This window comes from Rousettus aegyptiacus, unplaced genomic scaffold, assembly GCF_014176215.1.
Source record: "Rousettus aegyptiacus isolate mRouAeg1 unplaced genomic scaffold, mRouAeg1.p scaffold_m13_p_7, whole genome shotgun sequence".
NCBI classification, from domain to species: Eukaryota; Metazoa; Chordata; class Mammalia; order Chiroptera; family Pteropodidae; genus Rousettus; species Rousettus aegyptiacus.
In genome coordinates, this window is record NW_023416310.1 from 75,643,187 (window position 1) to 75,661,986 (window position 18,800).

The 18,800-nt window shown below is 37.9% G+C and overlaps 1 protein-coding gene across 3 annotated transcripts in view; it reads right to left on the reverse strand.

The window, feature by feature from the left end:
- The window catches only part of RANBP17 (RAN binding protein 17), a 254,560-nt gene that overhangs the window by 119,899 nt on the left and 115,861 nt on the right, over positions 1-18,800 (reverse strand). The window contains exon 15 of one of the 3 annotated variants that reach the window (XM_016145082.2): positions 9,069-9,134. The exons of the other annotated variants lie outside the window; for them this stretch is intronic. Within the exon in view, the coding sequence (XP_016000568.2) occupies positions 9,069-9,134 (66 nt within the window). The remainder of the gene's footprint in view (positions 1-9,068; positions 9,135-18,800) is intronic. 3 annotated transcript variants of the gene reach the window in all.

The following is an 18,800-nucleotide window of genomic DNA, read 5'->3' on the forward strand; positions in this document are numbered from 1 at the left end:
TTAGGAATCAACTTATGTAGGAATATGGAAACGGCAAGTCAATATTCAATACTGAAAAAATTCTTGCCAAACCACTGTTTCCATCTTTTGCTGAAAAAGAAATATCTTCTAAATTAGTAAACATTTTATCCTAAGATATTATTCAATTTTTGCTTTTTAAAAAATGTCTACGCAATAACAGGAAATCTGCCATAACTTTTAAAGCTTATATCCTTTTTGGGCTTCTTATTCTATAATTTAACATTCAAAGAGCATTAGATTGGCCTAACGCTCACCATTACTCACCCTAATACCTCTGTGTGCAGAAGAAAGGGAGATTTATCTGATGAAATAACTACTAGGGAGCACGTCTGAGTTAGAACTTAGGGCTTTCTGCTCTTGCTTCTTAACTGACGATGCCTGTCGGAGACATTTCTTAAAATTTCAAAATGCGGATTCTTCTATTATACCGCCCTTGACAAACCATCACTTCGTATATAATCTGATCATTTCAACTAAACATTTCTTGAAGTTGGTCTTAAGTACAGGATTGAATATTTGATCCCTTAAGAAAGCTGACAATCTCTATTAGGCTAAATATTAAATATTCTAAAACTGTAGGAAAAACAATTTGAATAGACTGCTGGAGAACTTAATAAATCCCTAATATTTATAATAGCCTCATTTTCTAATTAGTACTCATGAAAGACATTTCTATACTTAAAGGGGAGGAAGAGTTCTCTGTGTAGCTTAAACCCACCTTTAAAAAAATCACTTATTCTTTTAGAAAGGAGTCCAAAGACTCCATCAGTAATAACCAAAAATATCAAATTCCATTTAAAATGAATGTAATGTCTTAATTTTCAAAAAATAATATTCCATTAAAATGAACTAACTGATGTAGGCCTGATCTCAATGTTTCAGGCATTTTGGGTGATACCATCTGCTCACAGAACAAGACTGCAAATGATCTAAATGTGCAAATAACGGCATGACATGGGCAGATGCTTACATGAAACATAGAAGCAGTTCCAAAAGACTGCAACGCGCGGGAACAGGCTCGAAGCTCAAGTCCTACCGTGCTCTTTTCTTCAAAAAAGAACTCGTAATGCCCTCGTTCCCAAGTTTGATGAATCACCTAACCAGACTCCCGTTCATACACTTGAGCATAAACTATTAAATACAGTAACTAGGTTTCTCTCCTGTCATCTGTATGTAAATGGAAGACTTGGGGCAGCCCATGCACAGTTATTTAGAGATTGTACGATTCTATGATTTTTTAAAGCATTTCTGAAAAGTGTCAGAAAACGTAATTTCCTGAAAACAATCCTGTATTTTCTCTTAACACATTTGAAAGTGTGTTGCAACGATCATTTTGTAAACTGTAAAGAGTTAGGAATAAACAGTCACAAAATGATTATATTAAAATGCATGAATTTGGTTATACTGTCTCTAATTGCAAATAAAATGTATCAATAGATTTGGCATTATTTGTAGAAACTTTACAAAGCTAGCAGGATTAATTAACTATAATATTCACAATAATCAGAGTTATGAAAATTATCTCCTTATAGCAAATATTATCAGATATAAACAAAAACACATATGTAACTGAGTATTTTTTTTCAAAAATATACATGTAACTGTATTATTTTAGCTTAATTTATTAAAAGACAAAAGCTCTGATTAATACCATGAGTTATTTAATGACCAATTTAGTTGCAACATTTTCTCCTAGAATCATTATAAGTTATTGCAAGTTTAGAAAACCAGAGTACACGAGTAGAGTTAAAAACCTGTCAGCACAGAGTGATCGAAGAAGCTCTAAGGACACTGTATTAAAACAATTTTAGTCTTGTCCTGGCATATAACTCAAAGAAAAGAAAAGTCAGAGAAACAACTTACTCCGTAACAAGGATTTAAGCCCCCTTCTTCCCTTCTTCCTTCCCTCCCTCTATCCCTCCCTCCCTTCCTTTAGAATAAAGAAGGACATTTCAGGAAAGAGTAAATTCAGTATGACAATTAGAGCATCTTTCCATTTTTATTAACACTAGTTGTAACTTGTATGCTTATTTAAAAGCAGGTTCACATGTAACAACTTACTATTCATATATGAATATACACTTACTGCTCGGCCCCATTGAGAAACTATAAATTTCATCTATTGAACATTAGCAAAAAATTACATGTGTTTATCATCTGGATTATTCTCAGATTAATAGAGATAAATGACAAAACATAATCAGTAGCAGCTCTGCAACTTAATCATTGCATCTGAGCTATAGGAAGCACTTAATTACTCTCATTTACTAGGTTCAATCTAATGAGAAAGCATTAGCCAAATGAAAAGAATGCAGTACAAACAAACAAAATAGTTATACCATCATTAAAAAGAAACTCTGACAGTGCAGGTGACGGCACAGGCAGGATAAATTACCATAATGTTCTAAATGCTGAGCTGTCAGCATGCTAATGCCATGATCAGATACCCTGGGAATCTCGGCACTATAGCTGTCAGAAACAGGTATCATAAATCACCTCTCTCTACTATTCTGCTCATTATCACAGCTATAGTATACATGTTTTTCAGCATACTTCAGTACAAATTTGAAGGCAACACTTATTCTTACGAGTGGGTCTGTTTACTCTTGCAGACACTGTAGACAATCCTTGCGTAATAAATGGATACTTTATTTTGCAATAATGAACTACGGATTTTTAGAACATGATAGGCCTCTGCTTTTAATTCATAAACCATCTGAATGAACAGACTGCAAAAACAGCACATTTGCCCAGGCTGTGCAATACAAGAGCAGTGAACCAGCTAAATTAACACAGCTCCGTTTAAAGAAATATCATCATTTGGAAGCTATTCCTCGATCTGGAAAACGACGGTAGCAGATACAAATCGGAACCACACCCAATGACTGTGAACACTTAAGGAAACCGTCAACAGAACTGAAAGGCAGCCGAAGGGACGGGAGGAAAGATTTGCAAATCACGTATCTGATAAGGGGTTAATATCCAAAAACACATGAAGAACTCATACGACTCAAGACTTAATACAATCAGGTGACAGAACAGACACTTTCCCAAAGAAGACACACGAATGTCCGAGGGTACTCAAAGGCGCTCGACATCACCACGCGTCAGCAAAATGCACATCGCACCTCACTGAGGTATCATCTCACACCTGTTAGAATGGCTGTTACCCAAAGACGAGAGAAAGGTGCTGGCAAGGATGCGGGGGCACAGGGGCAGCGTTGCGTTTGCTGTGCACTGCTGGTGGGACTCTAAGTCGGCGCAGCCAATGAAGAAACGGCACGGAGGGTCCTCAGAAAGTTAAAAACAGAACTTCCGCGTGAGCCAGCAATGCTACTTCTGGGGATTTAATCTCAAGAAAACGAAATCACAGTCTTGAAAGGCTATCTGCACCCACATGTTCACTGCAGCATTATTTACAACAGCCGAGACATGGAAACGATCGAAGTGTCCATCGATGGATAAACACGATGCGGCATAGATGCAAGGGAATGTTACGAATGCCCCTTGAGAGCATCACGCTGAACGAAGTCAGTCAAACAGGAAAAGACAAATATTGTATGATCTCATTTTTATGTGGAATCAAAAACAAAAAACCTGAACTCATAGAGACAGAGCACAGACTGGGGGCTGCCAGAGGCCGGGGTGGAAAGGAGCAGGCAAGTGGGTGAAGTAGGTCAAGGAAAAAAAAGACAATCTCGTCGTTTTTTGAGGGCTTATTTTATGTAATCTCCTTTAATGCTGACGAAGCTTTGTGAATTGAATATTGTTATTCTAACTTTAGAGGCAAGAAAACCAAGGACCCGAGAGTCTGAGAAATTTGCCCACAGGCTACTCAGTGGTACAATCATGTTTGAACCCAAGTTTATACAGACCCTTATCAATGGTGGAGTAAGCAAAAGGATTTTGGAGCTAACAGTCTAAGAGCATATGAAACATGACGGATTTCTCAAAGGTATATGAATAAAAAACACATATACTGTATCTCCAGTATAAATAAAATGGTATCAAACTGCTAATTGCCATGCACCAGAAAAAAACAGCTAAAAGGGAAATTAGCTTTTCATCATCACAACATCATTTGTAATACCATCGTGCCAAGGAAAACAGTTGCTTATGGTGATGTATCTGTATTTCCAAGTTAGTTCTTACTAAAAAGCACGAGGTATGTTTAAGGAATAAAACTGTGTTTTCGCAGACACAAAAACTATTTTTAAAGTACTCTGGGCATAAAATGTAAGGAAAAGAAAAAATACTATGGTATACTCAGAAAGAAAGACACAATTTCCGAAGGAAATGAAAATGATGAATGACGTTTTTTGTAATCTGCAGTTTTCATGCGCTTATTTCAAGAAGAGAATGGTTTTCTCACTGGCTTCTTGAGTTTTGGTGGGAGGTAAATGATGGAAGAGGAAAGTGTTAAAAAACTGCTGTTTTAATGCTCTTGTATAATTTAATTACATGTCGAAACTTCAAGTCGGTTTCACTTTGATGATAATATAGTTCTACTACACTCGAACCAGAATACTTTTTACTGTGAATTTGTCCTTTCCTGACTTAGCTACATACTATGGCCCAGGATTCTTTGAAAAAGTAGAGCCTTACACACCAAACATATCTGCTTAATGTTTGTTCATTTTCTTTGCTTCTGGTGCACAAAAAAGTTTCATTATTTTTGTAGAATTTGACCTTTTTCTGGCTGTATTTAATTCTACCCATATGATTCTGAAACATAATGCTACGATTCACTTCTAGGGTGCACTATATTCTAAGCACTTTAATATTACAATAGGAAAAGCCCTAGAAGTCCAGAGGATGGATTGAACCCAGGTCAGTTGAGGACGAAGTTTTTATGATACTATTTACTGTATAATGCTGTCTTCTCTTCTGCCATGTGTATAAATTTGCTTTCTTAGATTGTCAGGGGAGAAAACTCTATAAATCTCACTTGCATTGATTTCTCTGACGTGGTTTTACAGGACTCCTAACTGGAAACGGTCACTCTGGTGGCTACTGGCTAACTCGGCACTCGACATGCTTTGGAAACGGGGAGTTCTGGAGCTGCAAGCCTTGGGGAGTGGGCAGGCACAGAAACCCTGCTCTGCATTGCCTCCCTGATCCCTAGATGGCGCTATGGGCTCGAATGCAGTGACAGGCTGAAGTCACCAGTGGATGCACAGGGGAGGTTGGGGGGTGCCAGGTTCAGATGCTGTGCCAGGCTATCTTGCCACCGTGCACCTCAAAATATATTAGCTAGTCTGAGGTCCAACTAACTCTCATTTCATTACAATCGAATTTCTGGTAGTAAAAACTAGCAGGTTTTAAAAGATTTACAATTTTGTTCCTGGGCAGACTAATTTTGTTCCTGGGCAGACTGTCACCCATGTCCAGGGCAGACTGTCACCCATGTCATTGTTTAAACAATATTTTAGCATTGTATGAGATGTCGATAATTTCTATTTCATCGTGGGAGTAAGATTTTATTACTAATACTCGCAAAATAGGCTACAACCTTTTATTCACATGCATCAATGACAAACATCAATCAAGGATGAATAAAGATGTTATTTTTGAAAGTTTTACTCTAGTTCAGCAAAAATGTCTTCCGTTTGTTTTCTTTTCTATCTCCCGCATCTAATATAAGAACCAAGACCACAGCTGGTCTGTTTCTCAAGTACTTAAACACACGGCCCAGGACGGGCTTAATAACTGTTAAATGAAAGGAAAAAATAGTTCTTTTAGGACCGTTTAGTGTGTCTTACTCCACTATGCCTCTAAAATGCTGAAGAACACACAACAGATAAATCCTATTTAAAACATTCAGCCATTTCGTCACATGAGAAAGAAAACAGAAAATTAGCACCTCGTAGTTGGATAAACTTCTAGAGGTAATATACCAGCTCAATACCAGTCATACACTAAAATATAACATTTAAACACTCTAACACAATCTGGTTCAATTGTGATGAAATTCTTTCTAAGTATTTCATAAAAAATAACTTTGGAAATCTGACTCAAGGATACCAAAATCAGGATATTCTGATATTTTGTATTGTACGCTCTTGGAGAAGGCAAAGAGGGTCTCAAATATTGCTGCTAACAATTTTGACAACTTGTTAAGAAGGCATTATTCTTGATCAGAACTGTGAGATTCTCTGAAATTGAGAGGTCAACTTAAAAGACCCAAAACGACCAAATGTAAGGTTTTGAAATATGGGGTGACGGTGTCAAGTAGCAGTTCTCAAAATTTTTTGGGTCTCTAGTTGGACACTTTTAAAAACTACATTGAGGAGAAACTCAAAGGACTTTTGTTTATGGGGGCTCTATCTATTGATATTTGCTATATTAGATACAAAACAGGATTAAAAATAGTAATTCATTAGAAAAATAATATTACATGTGGATTCACATTTTAATGGCAAAGCTACATTTTATAAGATGAAAAATTTAGTAAGAAGGACGGCATGCTTACATTTTTATAAATCTCTTTACATGTGGCTTAACAGAAGCGGAGCAGCTGCATTTTTGCATCTGATTCTGCAGGCAATCTGTCGTAATATCACATGGCACACAGCCTCTAGAAAACGCCAGTGTGCATTCATTAGTGCATGAGAGTCAAAGGTTAATATTGTCCTGGCATCACTTTGAAAATAGTTTTGACCTCAGTGACCCCCTGAAAGGGTCTTGGGATCACTGCCAGGAGCCCCCCGGACCACATGCTGAGACCTGTTGGTCTAGAATCGGGAGATGCTGGGTCTGAATCCCAGCCTCTTCTTACTGGCTGTGTGAACTAACTTCTTTGGGACTCAATTTCCTCATCTGCAAAATGGAGGTTCGTAATAGCACCTGCCTTGGAGAAGCTGCTGTATGAGTTAAATGAGATGACTCATGTCAAGAGGTTGGCCTAATAGATAATGATTTTAAATAATAGTAAAACAGCTAACATTAAAAATGTTTTGCTTTAAAAGAGGTATGGCCATCTTCCCATTTAAAATTTGCCGAGTCCAGCCATTTTACCGAGGTAATGCTAACACCTAGCACCACTGGGAACATGTCTGCGACATTGGTGGTACTCGAACATTTGCAAATAAATTAATCAGTGAACGGACAAGTGGCTGTCCACATACAATGGCTGTATCCATATTCCAACAGTAACACAATTCTTCTCTTTTTGAAATGGCATCAGGATGGGTAATGACTGCCAAGAAAGCTCAAATCTAAACAATTAACCACTGGTGGTTTAGAAGCCAAGGGAAAATGTGTGATTGCATGAAGGGGCGACAATCTGGGGGGTGACCACTTCGGTGAGGAGGATGATTGTTCAGTGATACGTCTTCAGATCTCTTTGCAACTGGCGGTTTGGCGGGGCTGCTTTATTAGAATGACGCTGTGGGGAAGTGGGAAGGAAGGGGGGAGACCTGCTCTCATTAAATATCTACTCTATGCTAGCAAGTATTTTGAGAAGTAGGGTTTTTTATCTCCGCTTTACAAAGGAAAACTAAGATGAGGTAAGCTATATAGTTTTGTTTGCGGTTGTACAGCTAACATATTTTTCCTACTATTTCTTGTGACGTCTCTAAACATTTTTCCAGAGTTTTATTTAATTCCTTGCATACTATACATCTTCAGTAAATGTCTACAGAATGAAGATGACAGATTGTATCCAATCCAAAGGAGGTGAATTCTGAAAATTGCATCATGGAAAGGCTGGGCATCCTGCAGCAAGGCAGGTCACCATCACCAAGGCCAGTGCTACTTTGGCTACAGAACTCTTTACGAGGAGGTTTATACATTGCCACCAGACTCATAAAAAAGCAACACGCAAAGACAGACTTGGTGAAGGAGCAGCGATATCAGACATAATTTTGACTTTAACTTGGTTTTGGAGGAGAGTCACCACTTGAGGACCAACCACCGTTATTCCTGCTTAGCAAGTAACGTTAGCAACTTTTCAGACTCAGTGTATCTACCATGGCTCACACTTAGAAACAAAGAGACAAGAATGATTATTAGGAGGCAAATGACGGTTGTGATGTTTGGGACAATGTAGCTCTGCTACGCATAGTAATAACAGGAGAATAGCCAGGAGACGTTATTTTATAAGCGGCATTATTTATCGCCAGTAACCTGTGACTTTTCCATCAAGTCTATTCTTTCATTCAGTGTTTCCTGGGTGTCTGTCATTTTTCTAGGTGCTAGATGTACAGAGATGAATAAGGCATGGTCCCTAAATGCAAGGGGCTCACCTCCTAAAGGGATCAGACACAAGGACACAGCCAGTTACCGCGGAGTATGATAAATGCTTTCATTGCTTTGTACCACGTGCCAAGCCTATCCGGAGGAACAGCTAATGCACAGAGTTATCGGAGAAGGGTGGAGAACATTCCAGAGAACGGGAAGAGCACGTATGAGGGCCCAGGAGAGGTGGAGCGAACACAGAGCAGTGGAGGGGCTGGGGCCTGGGAGTGTGGATTTCGCCCTGAAAGCTCGGGGCATTAGTTACTGCGGGACGGACGCCTCGGGTGTGTGAAGATGGGGAATCGAGGCGGGAATCAGTAACATGAAAAATAAAAATGGTCCGAATGTGCCAGAAGGGGAAAGGAAAATGCAGAAATGTTCTGGAGAATTTAGGGAGGGAGAAGACGACTCCGAATAACTTCCACATCTGTCACGCGGTGACTGAGGCGTGAATGACGTCCGCGCAAGCGGGAGTGAGAGGTGTTCGGGGAGAAGGAGCATGAATGGTTGGACCTTGAAAATGATAACCTTGAAACAGCGCATGAGACACAAGTGGAGACGCCCAGGAGACTGGATGCGAAAGGGAAGGGCCAGTGAGCAGCCAGCAGTGAGGCGGGTCCGCGCCCAGAAGAGAGACGAGATTACAGCGCCCCTGGCATCACGTGATTACGCGTTTACTTAGTTTACCTTCACACACATTAACTAACTTAATCTTTACAGCACCCCTACCAGATAGGTACTTTATTATGCACACTTGACAGATGAGGAAACTGAAACATAAAGAGGTATAAACATTTGTCCAGACTCACACGGCTAGGAAGTAGCAGGTTTGGAATTTGAACCAGGCAGTCAGGCTTATATACTATGTTCTGCTCCTGATGAACAGATTAGAAAAACATTATTTGTAGAGACCTGTAATTAATTTTTAAAACAATTTTTTTCTGATAATGAGAGTAATAATATTCAGAAACAATTCTAAAAATAAAATTTACTTTTAAATATAATTTCTATAAATATTATACTAAATATTTTCTATAATAAAATATATTAATAAGAAAGAAAGGAATACAATGCTATCACTTCGAGGCCACCATTGATCACCTTTTAGTATACGTCCTCTCGGTCTTTTTCAATAACCATGCTCTTACCCTTGAACATGTAATTTTTAGTCCACGTTTTAAGATTTAAGATAACAGAACTATTTCCTCAGGATATTAAAATTTCTAACCTATCGTTATTATTAATGGCTATAATATTTCTTCAAACTGATGGACACGATGTATTCAACCAATGCCTTAGTGCTGGACATTTATGGTTCTTTATTTCCCACTATTATAAAAAATTGCAAGAAATATTTTTGCACATCATACTCTTTTTTCCCATAATTAATTTAAAAGTAAATTCTCTCAAGATAGTCATAGATGATAATTTCAAAACAATATGCATAGACAGTGATGGATAAATGTTATAAATAAAACCTAACTTTTTTTCTAGAAATAACTTAAAAACATATATTATTTAACAGAAAATTATTTCAAAACTAATACAATAAACATAAATAGAAATATGGCTAAAAGGAAAATAGCTTCTTAAGAACAGTTATTTTTAAATTGTAACAGATAATTTCAAATGCATTAAAATAGTAATGTTTCTTGATTTGGATTGGCAATATTTTCAGGTGTATTTGATTAACACACATTTCATTAAGGTCTTCCAAGATAAGTGAAATTCTGTTGGCCACATTCTAATAATATTATTTAATTTGAGTGAAATATTAGATAGAAAACATGTAAAACTCAAAAAACTTCACACCTACATGATTACACCTGAACTTTAATCTTTTAACCTTACGTTTAAAGTATGTTGATATACTACATATGAATCTTGTCTATTACAATCATCTTTTCTATTGTAATTTATAATCATATCATGTAATTATACAAGTCCCCTTAATAGTTACACTGCTTCATGCTTAAGGAATTGAAAATGGTACTAAAAATTGAGACCGCCCCCCCCCAAAAAAGCCCCAAACATCTAAACTGTTACTTACTTATATAACTGTTGGGCAAGGCATCTAACTTACAAAAATTTCTATCCCCATGAGAAAAAAATGGAATATTTTGCTATGTCAACTTTACTTTTTAATCACACAATGGGAAGATGAGTAAATTATAATATTCATCACGAATAAGCCTTCTCTGAGTAAGTATCAATTGACTCTGACCATAATTGATAACCTAAGCCAATAGTGCATTCTGTTACAATTCCAGGTTCAAAAGGTTAATTATGGCCTGGCCACAGGCTCATCCGGAAACCTGAAGCTGATTGCTGTATGCCTTCTTAATGAAGACATACTGCACGGATTATAGGTGCATACTGACAAGTGATCCGAACATCCGACATCAATGTAGCAAGCAAGCATTAACCTTCACCGCGTCAATTTAACTGTCATTCTCACGGTTTATATCCCACCCGGTCCTTTTATTCTACGAGAAAGACAGTGTCTGATAACTATTTCCTTTGCAAAGGCAAGATTTCCCTTTTCATTCTAATGAATACAAGAATCAATAATGGTAAGTCAATTCAAACTATGTTATGAATTAACAATACCCAGGAAAGTTAAGAAGAGATTAGAGTGATGATGAGAGTTATCATTTGTCACCAAAATCTTTAATTTGCACATAGATTTACTGCCCCGGTGCACAGGGCATTAGAAAAATATCAGCCTCTTTTCCTTCCAAGAGGCACTTACACTGTCCCCTTATTTACAAGCCAAGAAAAGGAAATGGCAGGCTGACTTAAGAGCATCAACTCATAGATAAAACCAATTTAGCAACTTCCATAACTTGCACCCAACACTCACTGCCAGTCTGAAGAAGAAAAACCAGTATGTTCTAAAAGAGAGTAGTAGGGACTGAGATATCTTCCACGCAGCATAGTTCATAGTTTCTGAACACGTCGTGGGACAATAACCGACAATAAAATCATTGCTTTGACGGTAGGCAACAGAGGAGCAAAGTGGTAGAAAATGACAGTAAAACATGAGGCTGACGACATGATGGCCGTGTTATGTGCTATCTGCGGGCCTTTCAACCAGACATTCGGTCTTTCTGGGTCTCAGTTTCTTCACCTATAAAACAAGGATACTTCCTGTTTGCTTTATCTCATAAGGCAGAGGTTTTCATCCACGGCTATACACTAGCATCACGCTGAACTTAATAACACAAGGATAACCGGGTCCTGTCCCAACAAATTCTGATGTAATTGGTTTTGCATGGTCCGAGGCACAGGTATTATTATTACTGTTTTTTGGTGGTTTTTGTTTAGAAAGATTTCTTAAAATTTTACTTTTTAAACATTTTACTATGGAAACATTCAATCACATACGAACATAACAGGAATACTTTAATGAATCCCAGGTACTCACTACCAAGCTTCAAAGATGATCAATATTTTGCTAGTTTTGTACTATCTATTCCCCTACCCTCCAACACTTAGAAGTTTTTGTTGGAGTATTTTATAGCAAATCCACATTGGCATTAAAAAAAGAAAAAAATTTCCCCATGTGATTATACTATACAGCCAGTATTAAGAACCAGAAGAGAATTTTAAAAATATTTTCCAAATTACAAAAGAATACTACTAAAAACAAATCTATGTCCAAATGAATGATTAGGCTCAAGTATTTTTACTGAAATTGACTGATAAGTCATCAGAATAAAACAGTTTCGTGAATACTGTTTCAATCATTTTCATCCTTTGAACTGACTAGTTTTTTCGCAAAAAAAAAAAAGACCCTTGGAAGGCCACAGTAGAAAAATCTTATTTCTCCCTTTGTGTCCAATATTTTCACCTTTACTTCCCCATCTTCTAGTTCCCCAACCTGGAAGAATTTACCCCGCCGCGACCCCTCGTCCCCATCTACCCGGCCACCTCCCATTTGGCCTCAAGGCCCAGAACAGCTGTCCCCTCAGCAAGCCCTCCGGCTCCTCTCTCCCTCTGTCTTGCTCTCGTCGGGCCCCAGGGAGCTATGTCTTCTGAGGGCCGCTGCGGGCCTGCCTTGGCTTCAGTCAGAGCATTAGCTCCCTGTGCTGTTTCCTGTCCGTCTCGCCACTAAACATGGGGTTCTCAAGGGCAATGATGATTCACAACAGGGGTGGTCCACGATGGGCCGTCAGTGCGCTTGGGTTTTCAAAAACGCAGGTCAGCTCCTTTCTCTGGGAGCCCAACTAGAGATGCTCAACAGTCCATTCACCCAGCTTCCTTATGTGGAGAGCACTTTACCCCTCGCAGCGAAACCTCAGTTGACTGCCTAAAGGGCCATAAGCCCAAGGAGTGACCGCTTAGTAGAAGAAACAGACATATAAGAATGTATAGTGAACCCTAATTACATTTTCCCCCAACGAAACACCCCCAACTTCAGAATGGCCTGCTGCCGAGAACCTGGTTTCTGTACGAGGCCAACGAAGAGAGAGACTGATTCTAAAATACACATGGATGTTTCTGCAATTTAAAGATATAAAATAGAGGGCCATTTTTGAATAAAGAAAAGCTTTCCTCTCCAAAAGTTTTAGTTTAAAGACAGAACATGCTAAGGAGCACAGTTTATTAACCTATAATGTATAATACACGCCCACTGCTTATATAAACACGTCCTCTGGGATTATTTTCCCAATAATTTAGGGGACCACAGGGAAAAAGAAACGACTGTCTTCAAGGATGATAATAAGAATGGTTGGAATAATAAAAGCAATGACAACATCAACAACAAAAGCATCTAATTCTTAATGAGGACTTTCTATGTGTCAGTTACCATGCTAAGCACATTATCTCAATCCGCACATCGGCCCTAGAAGTAGGTATTATTATCCACATTTTATGACAAAAGTGAAGCTTAGAGAGTTAAGAACTTGCTTGAAAATAAAAAGAGATAGTAAGTTACTAGCGGTATAAGGGCTTTGTTTGTTTAATAGTTCGGGAGGAAAGAACTAAAGAGAAAGAAAAAGTAAAAAAGTTGCTGACACGATTCAGATTTCTTCCCCGCACTGGTCACTCATGGCTTGCAACAAGCTCCGCACTGGATCTAGAAAATTACTAAGGGACAGTTCTTCAGGAGCCCCTCGAAGCAGAAAGTGGTCGTCTTTTATAAAACATCAGTTTACAAGACAATGTGAAGTCAAGAATCACAAACTTTAATTACATGGACACAATTAATGTGTCATGTTATCTAAAACCATCATAATTCTTTTTATACTAGGTATGAATCTCTAAAAGTTCTAGTACATACTTTGAAATTTTCACTGGGATCTCAAAATAATTCATAAATATCCCTCTTCTCCCTCCTCCACCCACAATTTTTTGTTGATAAACTAGCTTTTAAGGTAGTTTAAAACAGTTAACAAGAACTTCAATGGCTTTTTAGTGACTTTTGCTTCAAATCGTTTTTGGAAGAAAACAGACAGAAACAAGTTAATAAATATGACACACGAATACTCAGACTCTCCTTAAAGGAATAACACTGTGTAATCATAAAGGGTTTAATGCTTTTCATGAGGGACAAAATCCTTTTACATGCATTTCATGTCATTTTGCCTGATCCTCTCACATCCACTGAGATAGAACGGGCAGTCAACATGTCCATTTTGAACTGGAGAAAAGGAAGGCCCAGGAAGCTTACAACCTGCCAAAGGTAACCTGACTAAAACCCTTCTCGCTTGCCATGCATTTATCAGCATCAACAGTGGATTTCCTCTGGTGGGCTATAAGCGTAACCAGATGGAAAGGACTGTGCTTTCTTTTTATTTATAGTCAGCAATGTCTTGAACAAGTTCAACTCCAGACGATAAAATAGAAAAGACTCACAAAGCCATAGAAATAAAGTCTCTGGCCCGTGTCAGTTCTGGGTCTAACCTTCTCTTCTCCATGAACGTGATGAAAGCCATCACGACGAGTATGCCGAGGGAGTAAAAAGTAAAAAAAAAAAAAAAAAAAAAATAAGATGGAGTAAAATAACAAACCTTGATGGCATTATGAGCTATTTAGTAAGAATGGATTTGGAATTCACATAGCTGACTTTGTTAGAAGTTAAAAGATTCTGGAAAAAAAACGGGAAAGTCAAATGAAATGAATTATGAGGAAAAGGAAAGTAAGAAGAGAGCACAGAAAATCTGAGTATGAGTGAAGTAGGACTGCAAATCAGGTAAGGACTGCACGAAGCGAAATGTACTCCTCTTGGCTAAATTGCAGATATTACCGAAAACTAAGATCAGCCAGACAGGAAACTTCCATAAACCCTCTGCATGAAGAGAGCACAGTTCTGGAAGATCAGAAGAATCAGTGTTAAAAGATAGGCCTAGGGGAGAACACATGAAGTTAAAAGCCTGCAGAATCTGATGAAGCATTTTTGCTCTCAGACGCCTAGAGAACTTCTACGGCTATTCAGAGGATGTGTTTCCAAGGAACACAGAAATATTGGGAGGATGCGCAAACTGACCTTAAACGCACAGATCATTACATACAGATGATGATGATGATGATGATGATGATGATGATGATGATGATGGTTAACAGTAAAAATAACAGGTTCAATTTATAGAAGAAATTACAAAATGTCAGCCACTTGGACTGTTTTATAAACATAATCACCAATCCTCATTATAACTTTGCAATGAAGGCACGACTGGCCTTATTTTCACTAGAGAAAATGTAACAGAATTTAGTTCACCTAGTACTCAGTGACTTGCCCAAGGCAGCAATCTCTTATCACCTAAAATACACAATTAAAAATCACATGTATATTGGCTACAACCATCTAGATTGGGATCTGATGACTATTATCTTCCACTAAATTAAAAAAACACAAGGCCTTGCGACAGGGTTAATTGGTTCTCTCCTTTCTTGGTCTGTTTCGGAACCTACTGCGGAGGTAACATATGTCAAGATATGCTGAATGCTGGTAAATTGTACTTTCAAGGCAATGGACGACATGCCCTTTGAAATAGACTTTTCACACCTACTGATGATTTTTAACAGTATGCTTTTTTAAACCAAAATAATGTTAACTTCAACTATGGAGTAACTTAGCATAATCCAGAACTATATTTAGTATTTTAGTACGTTACTTCAGTTAGTGGAGATCCAGGTCTACGTGATTATAAAACCAGGAATCTTTCCAACTCATCACCTGGGCTCAGGCCCAGCTCTGCTTTAGTCTGCATTACTTCATCGCCCAAAGCACTAAATTAGACTGATGTGGACGGGGGATTATTGCTACAAGTGAAAACGGATGTGACATATCACGGTTAATCCGATTACGTTGTGAGACTGCAGAAAAACTTAAGTGAAAATAACTGACGAATTTCCATGGACATTTAAAAAATATACAACTGTTTAGGGTTCAGGAAATTATAGCAGCCATTGAGTTCATAGTTGTCCTTTGTCCCTGAAAAAACAGACAGCAACAATCAGCAGGTGGTTTCCAGAAGTTCCCTTTCTGCATAAGCTGACGCACACAACTGCGTTCCTGATGTTCTTTCTGGACAGAGGAACCGGTCATTACCAAGGCAAAGATTTTTTTCCAGTAATGATGCTGCTATTATATCAAGTGTATGATTTTGTATCATCATCGACTTAGTAAACATAACTGTCTAATATGTGCTAAGCAGTAATAAACACCAGGAGATAAAAAAAAGTAGAGCTTCTGATCTCAAGGAACTTAGAGTCCATAGGTCACATATAAACATATACTGATTGTCTATGATATGTAGAAAAATGCATTTCTGTCTTTTATAACAAACCACAGTGGCAAGGACTCAGATGTTGGTAGAACACAGGGTTGGCAGGAAGCTGACTTTACAATACACTTGTCTTCCCCCCAATTCAGAGACGGAAGTACAGACGCCACTTACAGATGAGTACTTTCCATTATGCAGAACGTAAATCAAATATTAGCAGGCGCTCGCTAAATGCCAAGCATGGCATTTAAGGACCAGAGATCAAGGGTGAGTAACAATCCTGAGGACATCAGAAGCGTCTGGTAGTGTGCAAGACAGGTTCCCTGGGCGCTGCTAGCATGGGGCTAAGAGCGAGCTGGGCTTCCTAGGTCTTTTCAGAAGCTAGATGGACTTCAGGATGAGCATTTCACTACGATGTGAAAAAGGTCTCTTAGCAGAAACACATGCAGGCGACAGATACTGTTAAGCTCTTTTGCTTGAGAATTTCTCCAGTTAGAACTTCAGCAATAATCTAGTACAATCCTTCATTTTATACACAAAATCTTAAGGGGGTGAGTTCACACAGTAAACTGGAGGTAGAGCCTTGCACCTGGTGTATCCTGATGGGGAGAGTAGTCTCGACATCCCTTTTTTCTTAGGTTACTATAATGACACCATTATGGAAGGAGCCTATGTATTATGGAAGTCAATATGGCATGATAGACTATCAGTCAGAAATCGGGAGCATTTTTCTTCTAAGAGTCACTACAACAGAACTTGTCTATGTAGTCATAGATCGATCTGGCTAAGTAATTTTAGATCTTCAACATAACTTGAAGTATCATTCAATATATTATAGGGAGTTCACTAAATGTCAAACGCAGAGCTTAAAGTCTAGAGATCACAGGTAAATAAGAATTCTCAGAGCTTAAGACGCTCCCGGTGGTGTGCGGCACAGAGTGGAAGTGTGCAATGTGACTACTGCAGTAAAAGGGCGTGCAAGGAGATGTGAGAAGAAAAACAGTAATACCAATTTTGGAGAAAATGCCTTCCGTTTTGGTAGAAACTGGTGACTGTTATGGTCATTTAATAAGGCATAAAAACGATTTTACAGAAGAATGAAATATTCAAATTTAGAGTCTGCCAAGAGAAGAGAAAATTACGTGTTCTTTAATAAAAAGAACAAATGTTTTATAAGTAGGACCAACACAGACATAATCAGAGTTTACTAGCACTTACCATTAAGTAAGATTTTGGAGCAAGAATTTTTTTTTTGCTTTATTATAATTTTTTAGGTAACAAATCATATTTCCCCACCGACTTTAATAAATTTAAATCATGTTCTTTGGAGAAATTTCTGGTCCCCAAAACAAATGTTAATAAAATGATCCATTAAAGATCACCTCATCAAAATAAAATATTTAAGCATAAAAACCTGTAGTAATCGGTATAAAATATAAATGCAAAGTAACAAGGAAATGACTTTATTTAACTAGGAACTGTACTACATTGAACACTCTCTATAGTAAAGACCTCTTTCTTCATTTGTTTAATCTGTAATTCCTATCATGTTTGGGAAACTCTTGTCTTTTTTTTTTTTTTAAATGTAAATGTTTATTGAGAACAGAGGCAAGGATGAAAACTGTGAAACGTTAAGTCAGCAAGTGAATAAATAAACTCAGCAACACATTGTTTTAAAAGTTACATCTGGTCATAACCAAAAAGTGCAGTGTAAGAATTTGAGATTATCAAACCCGGGTAACAAAACCTTGTACTAGCAAAGTACCTAAATAAATTAGTCTGACAAAGCAGGAATTATTCAGGAGTTCGAATGCCTTTGTGTATGTTAATTCAAATAATCCTCACAATAACCCAGTTTAGACGGAAAAACTGGGGCCTCAAAGGGTTATGCGACCAGTAAATTAGAGGGACGAGTCAGACTAGAACGGATCTTGATTTCTGACTATATTCTTTTTTTTAGCAATCATGAGTCAGTGCAAATTTGAGCAAAAAAGAGATAAGACCACACTTTGATTTGGAGATGCATGTTTCTGAGCCTTCCTACACTGAGAATGCCTGAGAATCATCACAAGTTCATCTATTTTGTACAAGCTCAGCAGTCATTTGCCCAAACAAAATGATCGATTTATTTCCCTATCAAATTCAGAATTAATCACTATGTACCTGAAAACCTCAGGCTCCCAGAGAACACAAGAAAATGGTTCTCAATTGTTCCTTGATCAGCACTTTTAGAATGCTGGAAGTAACAATGTTTTGTTTTTTTCCTTTTCATATGAGAAACAAGTCACTCTCCTTGAGGTGAGCACAAGTTGGGTAAGCAACACAGTATCACCAATTCAGAGCAGACAATTAGGTATTGGAAAAAGACCCACTGTTATGGGGCAAATGGAGGTACGGTTCAAAATGCTATAGCAGAAATTACTTTGAAAGATTGTTACTCAAAATATGTGAAAGAAAAAAATGACTTCAAACCAAAATTCTAAACCTAAGGAGTCACAGAACTTTAGAATTCAGAGGATCCTCAGGATGTTATTTTTTTTTTTAATTAAATTTATTGGGGTGACATTGGTTGATAAAATTATACGGGTTCAAGTGTACAATTCAATAATACATCGCCTGTACACTGCATTGTGTTCACCACCCAGAGTCAGATCTCCCTCCGTCACCACATACCTGAGTCCCTTTACCCTCATCTACCCTCCCCTGCTCTCCCTCCTCCCTCTGGTAATAGCTCAACTGCTGTCTGTGTCTATGAGTTTTTGTCTGTCTTGTCCATCTGTTGCTTTCAGTTTTATAGCCTACATATGA